We start from the raw sequence: 16186 nt of genomic DNA on the forward strand, positions 1-16186 counted from the left end.
GCTTGCAGCCTAGGCAGGAGCCTGTGGTCTCTGCTCTGCTGTGTCTCAAAGCAGAACTTGCCCCCAAGAATCAAGGCTGTCCTGGCACATACCAGGCAAAGCCGAGTTCTCTTCTCGCCCGTGAATGGGGCTGATATGAATGGATCTTAACACAGGGACATTACCTGAGCTTGGCTAGGAGGACCAAGAAAAGGCAGCCCAGTGAGGTACAAGGCCATCGCACAGAGGTCAAGGAACCCAGAAGCCATTTCCCACTGTGCCTGGTAACCTCCTGAGCCAAGCTTCGATGGACCCCCGTCAACAGGGAAATCATATTTGCTGACATGCATTGAGAGCTCACATGCCAGCCACTATGTTAAGCACTTTACATAGACCATCTCCAGTCCCCCAAAGATCCTATTTTGAACCCTATACCCATCACTGTCCTCACTAAAAAGATGAGAAAACAGGGACTAAGGAGGATGAAGTAACAAGGAGAGGGTAGAGGGTCGACCCCAGGGCGGTCCAGCAGAGACAGGTCTGAAGACCCCAGACTCTTCTTATAAGACCTCATCTCCTGCCCATCTCACGTCCCTTCACCTCCAGGCACATGAAACTTATCAAGATTTTTCAACACCCTGAGCTCTTATCTTAGACAGCTGTCCCCTTTTGATGGAGCACACAGTTCCAGTTTCACCCCATCTCTGATGAAACCTGTGTTAGTTCCCCATGTTGCTGCTCTGACAGATTACTACAAACTTAGTGGCTTAAAATGACACAAATTAATTTTCTTAGAGTTCTTGAGTTCTGAATTCCAAAATGGGTCTCAACGGGCTAAAATCAAGGTGTTGGTAGAGCTGCATTCCTTCCGGAGGCTCTAGGGAGAGTCTGTTTCTTTGACGTTTCCAGCTTCCAGAGGCTGCCGGCATTCTTTGGCTCATGGCCCCTTCCCCCGTCTTCAAAACCAGCAGCGTAGCATCTTCATCTCTCTTTCATTCTCTCTGACCTCTGCTTACATCTTCACATCTCCTTCTGTGATTCTGACTCTCCTGCCTCCCTCTTACGAGGACCCCTGTGATTACATTGGGCCCACCTGGGTGATCCAGGATACTCTCCCCATCTCGAAATCTTTAACTTAATCACATCTGCAAAGTCCATTTTGCCATGTAAGGTAACATATTCACAGGTCCTGGGGATTAGGACGTGGCCATCTTTGGGGGGCTTCTCTTCTGTCTTTTCTGACGACAGATTGCCTAACTGTCTTCCAATGCTCCCATAGTCCTTTGCATGTTTTTCCTGCTGTGACATTCAGCCTGGTTCTGTCGTAATTGTTCAAATGTCTGTCTCCCCAACTAGACTATGGGTGCCTTAAGAGCAGAATCCATGGCTTAACCCTCTCGTTGTTCATTATCAGTGCCTGATACAGTGGCTGACACACAATAGCTACTTGATAAGCACTGGCTGAAGAATGAGTGATGAATTAGCCTGTGACCCCAGGCAAGACACTTCCTCTTGAGCCTAGTTTCCTCATCTGAATTGATCTTGGAGGCCCTTAGCTCCATGACCTTCTCCCACAGAGATTCCGAGGCACAGCCGACTTTGGACTTTGTAGTAACTGAGCTGGACCTGCCTTCTCAGATGGAACCGTCTCCATTGCAATGCCTAGGTGGCCTCTATTTGGGGATCATGACATGTCTTTAAGTCCCCAGGGGGTAGAGTGCATCACTCCAGAATGTTGGCTCAGCCACTGCAGAGCCTTGGGCAACAGGCCATGACAGCCAAGCACTTTTACCCGGGTCTGTTGAGAGTAAGTCCTGTCACAGCAAAAAGACGTGTCTAGACAAAAATCACACGCCAAACAGGAGAGGGTTTGGTCCCCTCCCTCACTGCTTACTAGCTGAACGCTTTCCAGAGGAGGAGGGCAATGGCAGCCAACACAGAAAAAAAACCTACACAGTGTTGTGAACTCAACACAGAGACACGGACACACAGGGGCAGAAGGGCAGGCACACTGATGTACATCTTCACACATGTGGACGGAGGTGCACAGGACAGAGGCACGGGGACAGACCCAGTCGTACCCAGACACAGGCATCCATCCTCTTTCCGTCACCTGCACTCAGAATCACAGATACACAGACAGGCCAAGGCAAACACAGGCACATGCTCACACACACACACACACACACACACACACACACACACACACACACACACACACACAGAGCCACCCCTCCCAAGATGTGAACTCTACAGCTGGGCTCACCATTCCCACCCCTGGCGTAACCCAGGGACCTGGACGAAGCGACAGACCTCAGTTCATTTCCTATCTGGTGACAGCTTGACTATCTGTCCACCTCCTCCCTGACCCTCCAACAGATGGCAAATTGTGGGGCCCTGGGAGGGGTCAGGGCAGGGCCAGGCCGCCATTGCTGTGGGTGCAGCAGAGGAAGCAGCTGCTCGTGAATTTCATAAACATGCAGCAGAGTCTTTCCTGGTTTTCCTCTTGCAGGGTGTGTGGCTCAGCCAGCAGTTGCTCTTTTGTGTGCTGCTATCTTCCTCCAGGATGTAGGGAAGGGCGAGGATGTTCTTTGTCTCTGCCGCAGTTAGGTGACCCCGGGAGAAAGGACAAGTGAGAATGTGAATGGAAGAAGGGTTCAGTGATGACAGCCCCCCAAGGGGAAAATGGGGCACAGAGAGAGGATGGGACACACCCAAGGACTCGTGGTGGCGGAGTAAGAACCAGATCTCGGCTCTCTTGATCCTATCTCAAAGGATTAAACTAGTAAACTCCAAACACGTGTAGTCTATGCCCTGAATTTGTGAGATCTTCTGTAACAGGAGATTCCCATCTATTTCCACTGGATTCATTCCACTACTGCCTGGGCACAGGGGAATGGATGAAATGACCTCCCGAATCATTTCTTGCCCTGCAAAAGCCTAGCTCTTTGCCCAGAAGCCCTGGGGCTGACCTTGTCATCCTGGGCCTCTACTCTCAGGTGGGCAGGGGTGCCAGGAACCCCTGGGTGTGGGAGAGAGAAGGAAGCAGAGGCAGGGGTAAGCTTTGCCCCCCAATAGATAATGACAATTTGCACAGTTCTTCTAAAATCTCCTTTCTCATTCCCCTGCTGAGATGAATGGGGTAGATGATGAGGCAGAGACTCAGGAGGGGGAGTTGTATTCCTGCCACTTAGGCATATTGGGCAAGTCACTTCCTCTCAGCTGCCTTTTCCCACCCCGCGATGTGGGGATGATACGTCTTAACATCACCTGATCTTTGGATTGAGGATTCAGTGAATTAACGGTGCCTCATGCTTGACACATGAAACACATTGATCAGATGTGTTTTGCGTGTTAAGTATGGTGCCTTGTTTTAAATATTCACAACTGGAAAGAATTGGTCCTTAAAGAGCTTAGAGTGCAGTAGTTTCCCAGCCATGATCCATAATAAGAAATACATTATAACCCAATAGAGGTACCCACACATAACTAAAATATTTCACAAAATAAGACTTATGCTTACTGTATGTGATACGTTCTAACATTTTAAATTTAACCCTTAAGAATGCTGGTAGTAACCGCCCAGTAAATTGATTTTAAACTTACTAATGACTTGTGACATGCAGTTTGAAAAACACTGGGCTATTGGGGACAGGCACGTAAACACACAAGTGCAGTAGAAGGGCACAGCCATTAGGATGGGATCCTGTCCTGGGGACAGTGGGGGCTTGAGAGAGGGGAGAGCTCATTCTTCTTGAGGGTGCTGGAAGACTAGAAGAATTCCTGGAGGAGGAGAGTCTCGAGCAATGAATGGATATTTTCTGAGATACAAAAGATAAGGAAGGGCATTTCATGCAGAAGGAATAACACAAAGACATGGAGATGGATGGGAACATGGTATGTCTTGTGACCCTAAAAAGTTCCGAATGATGGAACTTGTGGAATATTGGGGGGAAGTCAATAGTAGTAGCTCTCTTTACCCTTTCAGCTTCAAAAGGTGGGATTTCTAGAAGTAGGCGCCTGCCTTCCTCTAGCCTCTGTTATTCTTGGGTACCGTGTTCCTGAACTCTAGCTGATACTGGATCTAGCATCTTAGTGACCGCCGTCAGCCCTCTGGGTCCTCCTTACCAGAAACCCTCCTTTGTATTAGCCAAGAAGTGCCTTCCTGTGAGGCTCCTTTCAGGGCTCAGACGCCTGTTCTCCTCCACAATTGCCCGCGACTTTCCTCTGCTGCCCCAAACCCTCCTTCTTTTTACGGGACCAGCTCCCTTCGTGACCCTCAGTAGCAGTGATGGTCATGAATGATGGTAACTGAGGGAGGATTTGAAGAGCTCTTTACAGGTATGAAGCGTTTTCATGTGAATTCTCCCATTTAAGTCTTACAGAAACTGTGAGAAGGTAGATTTTTAAATAATGGTAGCACACAAATGCAGGGCAGACCCATCCTCTGAAACCATAAACCTCTTCATTTTGCATAAATGCAAGTCTAGACGAGAGTGTGACTTGGCCAGGGTCATAGAGCAGTAGCAATTTGGGGACTAGATCCTGCTGCCTGACTCCTCGTATGACTCTTTCTACCTCATCAAGTGCCCTTTCAGATATACCAGGAAATTACTCAGTATGGACACTGACAAGCTCCCGTGCCAGAAAATCACTGAAAGGCCTCTACTGAGGTCAAAAAATAATTATTGCAATCAAGTAACTCCCATTTAGTCAAAAGACAGGGCTGCCAAAGATGACTTTTCTTTAGACGGCACTTATTATACGTAGGGCATGAGAGTGAGCTGAAACCCAAGGCAAAGAAAAATTATTCCTTCATCAATGAGATTGTTTATTACGGTAGAGCAGGATGCCCAAAGGATATCCCAAGACCAGGGCATCAGGGTGTATGCAACAGGGGCAGCCCATGGTTTCTGTCCTCACAGTGGGGTGGACTAGATTTATTGAGGCTACGCTTGCTGGGCTCTGAGCACGGTACATTCGCTTGAGTATCTCATTGTCTAAAGGGGAAGCATGACATAGCATTTATAGCATTATGTCTGCACTCGAGCCTGTAGGCCTCACGCGAAGACAGAAGTTCATTAAAAGTTCAGCGTGCGTACCAAAGAGCAGATTCGAGCAGCTTAAGGAAGGGCTCATGGAGCCCAGTGTATAGATAAGGAAGCTGCTCTCAGAGAGATTACAAGATGTCTAAGACACACAGCCAGTGAGTGGCAGGTCTATGGCTTGAGCCCGTCTGTTCTTCTCCATGGACTGTCCACTGATGGCTCTCCTCACTCGAGTCTACATAACAAACACCACTAGTGTTTGTTCAATGCAGATTCTAGGCCACACTTCTAGTAGGTCTGGGTGGGCCCAGGAATCCGCTTTTTCAAGAAGCACCCTGCTGATTCGGAAATAGACGATCTGAAGATTATACTTTGAGAAACATTGGAATAGACAGCTCGGTTTTCTTCTGATTCTGAGATTCCAAAATTCTTCCACTCTTACGTTTATGTGCTCTGTGTTGGCATCTAAGCTCAATGAGGGCTTATAAAAATTTCAATATATAAGGATGTGGTGCCTGTCTTCAAGGAGTTCTCTTATGCACTCTCAGGACTTGAAACACTCAGGGACTCCAGAAATATTTAAAGGACAATTTTGTTGTCATAATCTGCCCTTAAAAAAATGACACTCAGGGCTTGCTGACTCAGCAATTTGCAGCAATGGGAGTGGAAACCTGGCTGCAGACGAGACTTTTTGTTTCTGGCCAGTGGTTCTTGGTGAGCTCCAGGCAGGCAGCACCTAGGCCAGGCTGGGCTGTGTGCTTTGGGCATCTCCAGAGCTGGTGAATGCTGGTAACGAGGCATTGGAAGCATCTTCCTTTTTGATTGTGCTGACTCATTCCCCAAAATAGCCCCAGAAATTATTGGACTTTGAGAGCATATCCTATCTGCCCTGTGGAAAACTCCCATCTCATATGGTCTTTATGTCTGGCTTGAATCTATACAGGCTTTCACCTATTCGTCCATATTCTCAATCATTTCAATTTTCCCCTCTCTAATTTTCCTTGTTTCTGGTTCCTTCTCTTGTTTCTTTTCTTTCCACCCAAGGGGCAGGGGAAGAGACGTGACTTGATGTGGGTAGGCACTGAACATGCAAGCCAGTGATCATTGCTCTGTTTATTAACAAGCCCCACTTGCTCATTTTGTGACATCATATAATCCTTTGAGTAAACCTCTGAGGTAGGCATTGTATCCCTCATTCAGGTATTTTGCTGAAAATGGCAAAACTTGGATTTAAAGACAAGTCTGTCCCACTACCAAGAGCAAAGCCTGTCATCAGTGCTACATGGAGAGTGGGAGGTGGTGACCCAATGGCACAGTAACAAGAGTTGCCATTTAGAAGGAGACTCCTGTACATGTCTCATCTCATTACCGCCAACAGGATTCCTCCAGCCAGGAGTTGCCCTGTTTGTGTGTTTGCTCTCGGTGGAAGGGCTTCATTGTCTTGAGTGCTTGTCTGAATCAGATTACTACGCCCTCAGATCACAGAAAAGCTTGCCTTTCTGACTCGGGAGAAGGTCAGAACCACTTTCCCAAGCAAATATTTGAGGGAGCCAGAATTTTAGAAGACAGAGGAAAGCAGAGCTGTCATTTTTCCCCTAGCGTAGTTACCCAAACTTGAAGAGTTTCGTTGGGAACAAGTAAGAGATTTCTAGAGTTAAAAACAAAACTAGAAATAAAAGCATTATGTCCCCCTGCACACATACATGCCACCTCCATCAACGGCAGTTGTGTCCTCAACGTTTCAAAAACCCATCTCTTCTTTGTCTTCACTGCATGGTGATCTTACAGGACTCATCCTCTCCTAGATTCTGCAACAGTGTCCTGACCGGGACCCCTGCCTTTGGGCCCTCGGCTCCCTTTCTGACGCCTTCTCCTGCTTAGGTAATCAATGATCTTAATGCAAGTCTTCCCAACGTGCTGCTTCCCTGTTTCAGCCTTGACAGTGGCTCCTCGGGCTGTGCCAGACCCCTTCTCAGTATCTGGCTCCCCCTCCAGCCTCACTGACCGCTCAGCCCTCCCTATACTGAGCTTCCTGCGGCCCCTGAACGAGCTGGGCTCCCTCACTCCTGTGCCTTTGCACGCGCTACTCCCTTTGCCTAGAATAACATTCCTGGCATTCACCACCTGGCTTACTCCTACTTATCCTTCAAAGCTAAGCTCAAATATACCTCCTTTGGGGGAAGCCTTCTAAGGTCCTCTCCCCTCCACTTCAGCCTGGGTTAGATGCCACATTCTCTGTGTTGCTTTAACACCCCGGCTTCCCTGTGTCATAATCCTCAGAACACTATTGTAACTGCTCTATTTACCCGGATCTCTCCCTCATTGCCCTGTGAGCTCCTGGAGGGCAAAGAACTCTCTCTCTTCTGTATATTTATCATCTCAGGGCTTTGGCACGGAGCAGATGTTCAATAAGTGTTTACTGATTGCACTTTTCAAAAAAGCAATCTGTGAAGGTAGAGGAGAAGATAAATGGAATTGAAAGCATATGCTCAAGGTAGGAGAACTTAAAACTCTCCCTGGTGCTTCGCGCCTAGATTTCAAGTTTGCCAAGACTGTCGTCTGATCGGCTCTTTCACACCACAGAGGAGGTCTGTGCAGTGGGGCTGTGGGCTGGGAGTGGCTTTGTCCCTCAGACCTGGGGTAGCCACCTAATTCGTGTAGACCCTTCCCAGCCTGGGCCTCTGGGTTTTCTTTCCAGGTGGAAATCATCTTCTGCAGGAAATAGAACTGGCCTTTCCTAGTCCTTTTTGTATTCTGCTGTTCAAGCATGAAGAAGGAGCCCTGTTTGAGTCTTGACGGGATCGTGTTTCATGATCCCCCAAAAAGTGTTTGCGTAACCTCAGGCCACGCTGAAGGCAAAATACAGCTTAAGGGGGGATCCTGCTGGACCCGACTCCATTTTTTATCTTGCCGCTGGGGTGTGTGCATGTGGCGTGGGAGGGTGTGGTCCCCCTGACATCCGTAGGCGTTCTCCGTTGCCGATAAGATCCAAGGCCAGAGTGCTTGCTTCCAGTGGAAAGAAGTGGAGGAATTCAACAGCAAACATTTTATAAGCTCCTGGTGTGTGCAAGGCTCAATGCAAAGGCCTGTGGGTGATGTGGGATGATTAGGGCTGGGCTGCATCCTCAGGAAGCCTCTCATTAGGAAGAAAGACTGATGGGCAAAGTTTTGGAGACACGAGAGGACGTGGCTTACTCTAGGCCCAGACACGACCTTGGTACCCACACAAGGAACGCCTTTATTGAACTATGTGCCAGATGCAGGTTTAGTTCTTATCAAGTACATTCTTGCCTTTAACCTTCATTTCATTCCTATCTTGCAGTTCGGAAACGGAAACTCTTAACATGTAGTGGATATGAGCTCAGGAAATTAAATTGGGAAGTCAGCCAGTAGATGGAGGTGGTATCGGGATCTTGAAGGGAGGGATGTTTGTGTGAGGGTGTCCCCTGCCGTCTTTGCCCTCAGCACATGGCACACAGGCTGGGAGAAAGATCTCTAAGGAATGAGATTCGTAAGAACCCTTATTTGGTGGCGCTCGCTGCTAGGCTGGAGAAAGTGGAGTTCAGAGCCAGCGATGGAGAGACTGACCGAAATCTCTTCCTCGGGGACAAAGTGAAGGAGGAAGGGGAAGGTAATTTCCAGGTAGAGATGAGGACATAGGCTCTCCACCTGTCAGAGAAGAGTTGAAAAGTTTAATGATCTCCTATAACTTTAATCATGTTTGTTCAGATTTCCTTATACTGGGGGCAACTGAAACCCCCCTTCCCCACCTGTTTGTAAAGGGTTCCCGTGCAGGGGGAGCCTAGGGCCTCCTGGCAGGGTTGGGTACAAACCTTTTCTCTCCTGGTTCTCAAGCTGGCCCTGGCTACGAGACAAACCTTTCTGTGCCACGGTTCTCACTGTTCACACCGCCTTAGAAAAGAAAGAGACAAAAGGCTTAATTTTTTCCTTTGCAAAATGGTACATTCAATAGCACTCAGGCTGCAAATGTCTTAAAATGTCCCATTTCTTGGCTAATATTTCACTTTCTTGCTGTAGGATAGAAATCGCCTAGCCTTCTTTCTGTATATATATATACATATATATATTTTTTTAACCAAAAACTAGTAGTGAAATGTTTAAGTAATATATATATAATGGGTACAAAAATTCAAAACATACAATACAAAGGATTTTATGGTGGCCAGTAAATAAGCCTCCGCTTCCCATTTGCCTTCTAGTCACCCCATGCTCCTGGGGTGACCAGCATCACCTGTGTCTTGCTGTGATTTTGATTGCACTTTGCTGATGGCTGTATCGCTACAGAGAGAACACTGTGGAAATTGGTTCAGCAAAGGATCCAAGTCACTTCTGTGGCCAGGCCCTGGCTGCAGAGCCTTGGTATTGGTGCAGTCTTATTAAGAACTTCATTTTCTTGCCTATAATGGGCCCTGAATGAAGTCACAGGGCCGTCATTATTAGTGAGCACGTGACCATCTGCAGGACAGACTCTTCCATCCAGAGAGCCGTTAGCCATAGGACCTTTGAAGTGTTTTAGCCACTAAAACACTAGTGGCTAAACTCAGCCATATGTTTCCTATTAAATTACATGACTGACAGCTGCCTCTTATGGCTACTTAGTACAAACGCCTGTTGCTTAATGGCTCAAATGGATATCTGTGTATTTATTTTGCCACCTAATACAAAGCATAAATTTTTCTTACTCTGGTAACTTAGCAAGTTCTTGAATCTTTCATCATAAGCTAACTGAGACCGGAACTCTGCCCGAGCCATCCTTATACCCTTGTGGGTAAGCGTTCAAGTAAAGGTTTCTCAGCGATTCTAAGAACGACTCCGTGAGGGCACATGCTCAGGAGGAGGAAGGAGGTTGGGAATAAGCGATAGGAGAATTTTTGTTGACCTTTCCACCGGGTTAGTTGCTGACTCCTTCAGTCAGGAGACCCTGGCTTCTCGACCCCCATCAAATTGTTGACATCACTGGGCTTTCAGGAAAAGGTGATAGCGACGGCTTCCTTGCTCCAGCGCCTGCCGATAGGAATTCGTACTGGCTGATCTCTTTTGGTTACACCCTAGATTCCTTTGTGAGGAAAGGGAAAGTATCACAGACTAATGACGGTGACTAATTATGACTTGCTTCCTTTGTGTGAGAACTTATCTTTCACTGCTACTCATTTACCTTGAGAAATAAGGAAGTGGGGCTTGCACACAGGGGGCACTGGACTGAGAGCCCACGGAAGTGCGGGCTGCCCCTGCCATGGCTGTGCAACGTCGGGCGTGTCACTGCCTTTCTCTGGGCCTCCGTTTTCCTCTCTGTACAAGAAGACTTGGACTCTGTGGTCTCCTTGGTCCTTCCGTATTCAAAGATCTACAGTTTGGAGGCGCCTTTCTCTAAAGTCTATGCTCCTATGGTCTTCCCTTTGCCTTTGCCTTTGCCTCTCCCCAAGGCTCAGATGTCAGTGACTGATTGGAATCTCTGATTTTGTGCTTCTAGGTTTTCTTCGTGTCTGACCTCTTCAAGACCAAGACGACACTCTCCCTGCCTCCTCCTGCTATCAGGAAGGACATCCTTTCACCTGTGGACATTATCGACAGGAACAATCACCACAACATGGTGTAGGTACTACCCACCTCCTGAGCTGTTTTTGGAAAATGACTGCTGACAGCAAGTTTTTGCTGCTCTCCTATCTCATCAGACAGTAGAATGTAGGGAAAAACTTTTTGCCCGACTGATTTTTAAAAAGGAAAAAAAAAGTCTTACCTTGTGGCCTTCCAAAATAGGTAGTGTTCACCTATATGGAAACAACAGCAAACTAACAGCAAGTGCGGGAATCCTGGATGTGCAGTTGGTTTAAGTGTTCATGTTCTAGTGAACACGGGCTTGTTCCGGAACAAACACTAAGATGATTTGAGTAGAGCCTGCCGGTCACCTGTGTGACCTGAGGAATCCCAGGCCTGTTGGAAAAGCTCAAATTCACCTTGTAGCACACGACGCCAGAAATAGCACTGAATCAAGAAAATAGCCATGGGGCGCTCCCCTGTTGTGTCTCTCTGTCCACACCACTCGATTCTCCACTGTGACTTTGGTTCGGGAATCTTATTTGTTTGTTTGTTTTGTTTTTAACTGTAAGAAGTGAGCACGTTTGCTCAGTCAAGCGATCAGATCCTGAATCCAAATTCCCAGTTGTGAAGCCTTATCACTCACTTCCTCAGCCCAGTAGGCCAGCAACCGCAGTCCCTCACTTTAGCGATTAGGTGACTCTTTGTGGATGAGTGAATTTCACAAATAGCACAATTTCAGAAGCGCTCGAGGGCACAGGCCCTCCCGTGTCTTCTCTTGATGCCCCAGCCTGTGATGCTGAGATGTAAATTACAGGATGCTGATGTCGTGTACATCAAACACTGGGGCACTGCCATGCTCAAGTAGTGATGGTTAGCTTCGGTTACTGCTTTCTTCCTGGAAACCCTTGCTGGGTGCCCACCGGGATTGCCTGGGAGCGCCCGGAGACGAGCAAAGATGTGGTCTGCCATCAGCTGATGGAAAGCAGCCTTCCATGCAAGAGATGAAGGAGTGGAGGGGGCAGAATGAAAAGTGAAGCAACCCTTTGGCTACTCAAAGTCTGAATGAGCCAGAGTAGCAGACAGTCTCACATCCCAGAGGCTGCCCTTCCAGATAAAGTGGGGGTCTCTGGGGGAGCCGCTCTTGCTAAGCTGTGTAAAGCACTATTGTCTTGGGGTTGATCTCTAGGGCAGTTCTTGGTAGGTTCTGCTGGGCAGAACACGTGGGTTAAATCTCCGTAGAGTTTCCTCATCCTCTCTCCGTAAGTGTCCTTCCAAGCAAGGTCCCACTCGAGGCAGCAGACAGGGACCGCTTCTACTGAACCTTTGAGGAAAGGAGGAAGGAAGAAATGCTTTCAGATCTCGGATGCAAACCTTTCAAAGGGCTAAATGTAACCACATGGGTCAACCACATGCACATCCTTACAACAGAAGCCGTCCTTTCATTTCAACTTATAGCAAGCTATGATTTTTATATATAAATATTATATAAATAATGTATAAAACATTAAAAGTTAACTATGTAAAATATTATTTCTGAAACAATTTTAGCTATATCCACTATGACTATAAACTGTGTCTCGACCTGTGTTATTTACATTAGCTGCTTACAAAAGCATGGAGTTCATTTTTTTTTAATATCAACTAAAATATTGTAGTTCTGTGCTAGACATTGTTTTTACAATGAAAGAAATAACTGCAACTAGAGAAAACTGTATAAAAACATTAAATTGTCAGTATTTTTGTAAGGTTCCATTTTGTAAAGAGAATAATATTCAAAGACTTTTGTAGAATACAAAGTGAAAACTTGTATCTGCGAAACTATACTTGTATTAAAGGTGCTTTTTAAATAAAAGCTCATAACAACTAAGGAGGGAGTTGGAAGCTCGGAATGATTGAGGGGGTTGGTCTTGGGTGGGTGGGAGGAGGGGGATTTGAAGGCTGTGCTCCTCGAGGGGCCTCGCCTCCCCTCAGGGCATCACCGTGGGATTCTCTCAATGGAAAATATGGTGGCCATGGTACTGTCGACAGGGATGCCCCAAGCTCTTTCATCTCTGAGAGCCTGTTTGCAGAGTGAACAGAGAGAGCTCCGGTCCTGCTCTCCTCTCAGGGTCTTCTAAAGAGCTTTTGTATTCAAAAGGGGGGTTTCCTTGGGGCAGGGGGAGCTGTGGGTCCCCGAAAGCAGATAAGGAGCAGGCTGTAGATAAGGTGTGCTTCGGGAGGTGACAAAGGGAGTCCTTTACCCAGCCGGCGACATCAAAGGAAGGAGGCTGCACCGCTAAGAATGGTATTTGCCCCCTGCTTTCCTTCCCTGTGTCTCCTCAGCCTGGAAGAAGCTGGACGTTCACTCACATTGTTTAAGCACCTGCGTGCCAGGCGCTGTGGCCTATTTGTCGCTTTTGATCCTTCTAGCAGTTCTTATTTTGAGAAATAAGGACGGCTAAGGAATGCAAAGATGATGTTTAAGGTCGTAGAGGAGTAAACTGCAGGCCAGAGCTTGGATTCATTTCCTATTTTGCTGCTGTCACAAATTACCACCAACTTGTGGCTTAAAACAGCACAAATGTACTATCTTCTCGTTCTGGAGTCTTCAGGGGCTCCGTTTCCTGGAGGTTGCAGTCAGCTGGTTAGCAACCTTAATTCCATCTGCTACCTTAATTCCCCTTTTGCCATGTCACATAACATATTTACAGGTTCTGGGGATTAGGACATGGTCATCTTTGAGGGGACCATTATTCTGCCTACCTGTGGCCGCCAAAGATTCACATCCAGCCCACATGCAAAGTACATTCACCCTATCCCAACATTCACCAAAGTCTCAACACATTATAGCATCAATTCAAAATCTCAAATCTCATTATCAAACTACATCCTCTAAATAAGGTAAGGATGAGGTTCTGGGTTTAATCCATCCTGAGGCACAATTCCTCTCCATCTATGAATCCGTGAAACTTAAGAAATAAGTTATCTGCTCCCAAAATTCTATGATGGGACAGGCATAGAATAACAGTTATAGACATTCCTAGTCAAAAGAGAAAATGGAAGGAAAGAGGGAATCATTGGTCTCAAGCAATTTTAAAATGCAGCCAGGCAAACTCCCATTTGATTTCAGGGCCTGGGAATAAACCCATGTGGCTTGTGGCTTCCTTTCTGCCACCAAGGTCAGCCTGCTCTTCACTGCTACACCAGCCTCACTCAGGTCCCTGTCCTAACTCAGCATTTTCCTGTAAGTGGAGTTGTAACTTTGGACCCCACAATGCAGCAAGGGAGATTCTTAAGGCCAGAGTCCAAAGTTTTTCCTTCAAATCTAGGGGAACAAAGTTCCAGATAGACAAAATAACTTCCTGGCAGGAGGAGGGGGGTACACAGCAAGTTAGTGGGGGAGCCGGGGAGACCAAATCAGGTCATTCCGTACTGCTTGTCTCCCTGTCTTCCCATTATACCTTTCCAATAACACTTGGTGAGTTAAACTAGTCTCAAGGAGGGAGAACGCCATTTCATGGGCACTTAAGGAAAGATGGGGCCTGTGCCATGGTATGGTGCAGCTCTGGGATTCAGATCTAAATATTTCAGTTATTTGTTGATTAATACTAATTAAGTACTCTGTACCAGGCACTGGTAAACACATGAGGTAGGACAGTGGATAAAAGGGACGGGGTCTCAGCTTCGAGGGAATTATGGGCTACAGAAGAATGCAAAAAAATCAAATGATCACACAAATAGGTAAGTAAGAAGAGCGTTAGGAAGAAAGAATACAGGAAGCTATGAGAGATGTCATTTGGAGGACTCTGTCCTATCTGATGGTGGTTTTTCTGAGATCTACCAAGGGCCAAAGCCTGTGTATACCACTTATCTACACCAATGACATGAATGAAAAGAGCTCTGCCAGATGTAGGTCTAGGAGGAGAGACAAGTAATTACGGTAGTGTGATAAGGGGAGGAGGGGAGGTGTTGCAGAACCATGAGTAGAATGAGTCAGACTTTGACGTCCTCCATGTGGACCCTCTCCGTATCTCTGGTAAGCATCCCTTCTAGGACATTCAACCCTGAAAAAACATTCCAGCTTCTGCATGAACCAACCCTTCCAATGACGATAATTGTGCCTTCAACAGCCCTTTGCAGTTTTCTGAAAACTTGAGTGCACACATCACATTTGGATTCTCCTCACCTCCTTAGGAGAAAAGATGAGGCATGAATGGCCCCAGATGTCAGAGATGAATGTAGGCTCAGGGAGGCTTTGGTAGTTTTCTTTTGATACCAAAACAGTTTGTAAATAATAATGAACAAGAAAAAGAGAGACAACATCTTTTTTAAACTTTCTAAGAGAGGATATACAAATGGTAGATAAACATAGAAGTGTGCTCAGCTTTATTAGTCATGGGGGAATGCAAATTAAAATCACAGTGAGATATTACTACATACTGTGACATCCTTGTCTAACTTAAAAAAACTGACAGTACAAATGTTGGTGAGGAGGTGAAACAATTGAACTTTCATTCACTGCAAGTGGGGATATAAATTGGTACAGGCATTTTGGAAACTGGCAGTATCTACTAAAGCCAATAATATGCATACCCCATCCCCCAGAAATTCCACTCCTAAATATACACCCAACAGAGGGATGTATGTGTTCTCACCAAAACTGGAAACAACTCAAATCCCCATCAACAATTGAGTTAAAAAGTGAAAATGAAAGAGATCATTAAAAAGTATAATTAAATATTCACATGAGGAATACCATTTAGCAATGAAAATGAACAAACCCCTGCAATGCACAACAATATGACTGAATTTCACAGAAAGAATATTGAGTGAATGGAACCAGGCACAACAGAATACATACTGTGTGAGTTCATTTTTATGAAGTTCAACACAGGCAAACTCACAGCAAAAGAAACAATTAACAAAATGAAAAGACAACCTACTGAATGGGAAAAAATATCTGCAAACCTTATATCTGATAAAGGAGTTAATATCCCCAAATGTAAAGAACTCATACAACTCAATAGCAAAAAACAAATAACCCAATGTAAAAATGGACAATGGACCTGAATAGACATTTTTCCAAAGAAGTATAGGAATGGCCAACAGGTACATGAAAAGATGTTCTACATCACTAATCATTAGGGAAATGCAAATCAAGACCACAATGAGATATCACCTCATGCCTGTTAGAATGACTAACATCAAAAAGACAAGATATAACAATTGCCGGTGCAGCTGTGAAGTAAAGGGAACCCTTGTGCGCGGCTGGCGGCATGGTGAACTGGGACAGCCACTGTGGAAAAACAGTATGGAGGTTCCTCAAAAAAATAAAAGTAGAACTATTATATGATCCAGCCATTCCACCTCTGGATATATATCTGAAAGGAATGAAAATCCTGTGTTGAGATATCTGCACCCCATGTTTATAGTAGCATTATTTACAATAGCCAAGACATGGAAATAGCCTAAGTGTCCATCAACAGATGAATGGATAAAGAAGTTGTGGAGGGGCTTCCCTGGTGGCGCAGTGGTTGAGAGTCCGCCTGCCGATGCAGGGGAAATGGGTTCGTGCCCCGGTCCGGGAGGATCCCACATGCTGTGGAGCGGCTGGGCCCGTG

General features: G+C 46.2%; 1 protein-coding gene across 1 annotated transcript in view; it reads left to right on the forward strand.

The window, feature by feature from the left end:
• PLPP3 (phospholipid phosphatase 3) overlaps positions 1–12453 on the forward strand; it is an 84063-nt gene extending 71610 nt beyond the window's left edge. Inside the window, exon 6 of the mRNA XM_082655924.1 lies at positions 10519–12453. Within this exon, the coding sequence (XP_082512050.1) occupies positions 10519–10644 (126 nt within the window). The 3' untranslated portion in view covers positions 10645–12453. The remainder of the gene's footprint in view (positions 1–10518) is intronic.
• The last annotated feature ends 3733 nt before the right edge of the window (positions 12454–16186 follow it).

The sequence above is a fragment of the Grampus griseus genome (assembly GCF_964374135.1).
Source record: "Grampus griseus genome assembly, chromosome: 1".
NCBI classification, from domain to species: domain Eukaryota; kingdom Metazoa; phylum Chordata; class Mammalia; order Artiodactyla; family Delphinidae; genus Grampus; species Grampus griseus.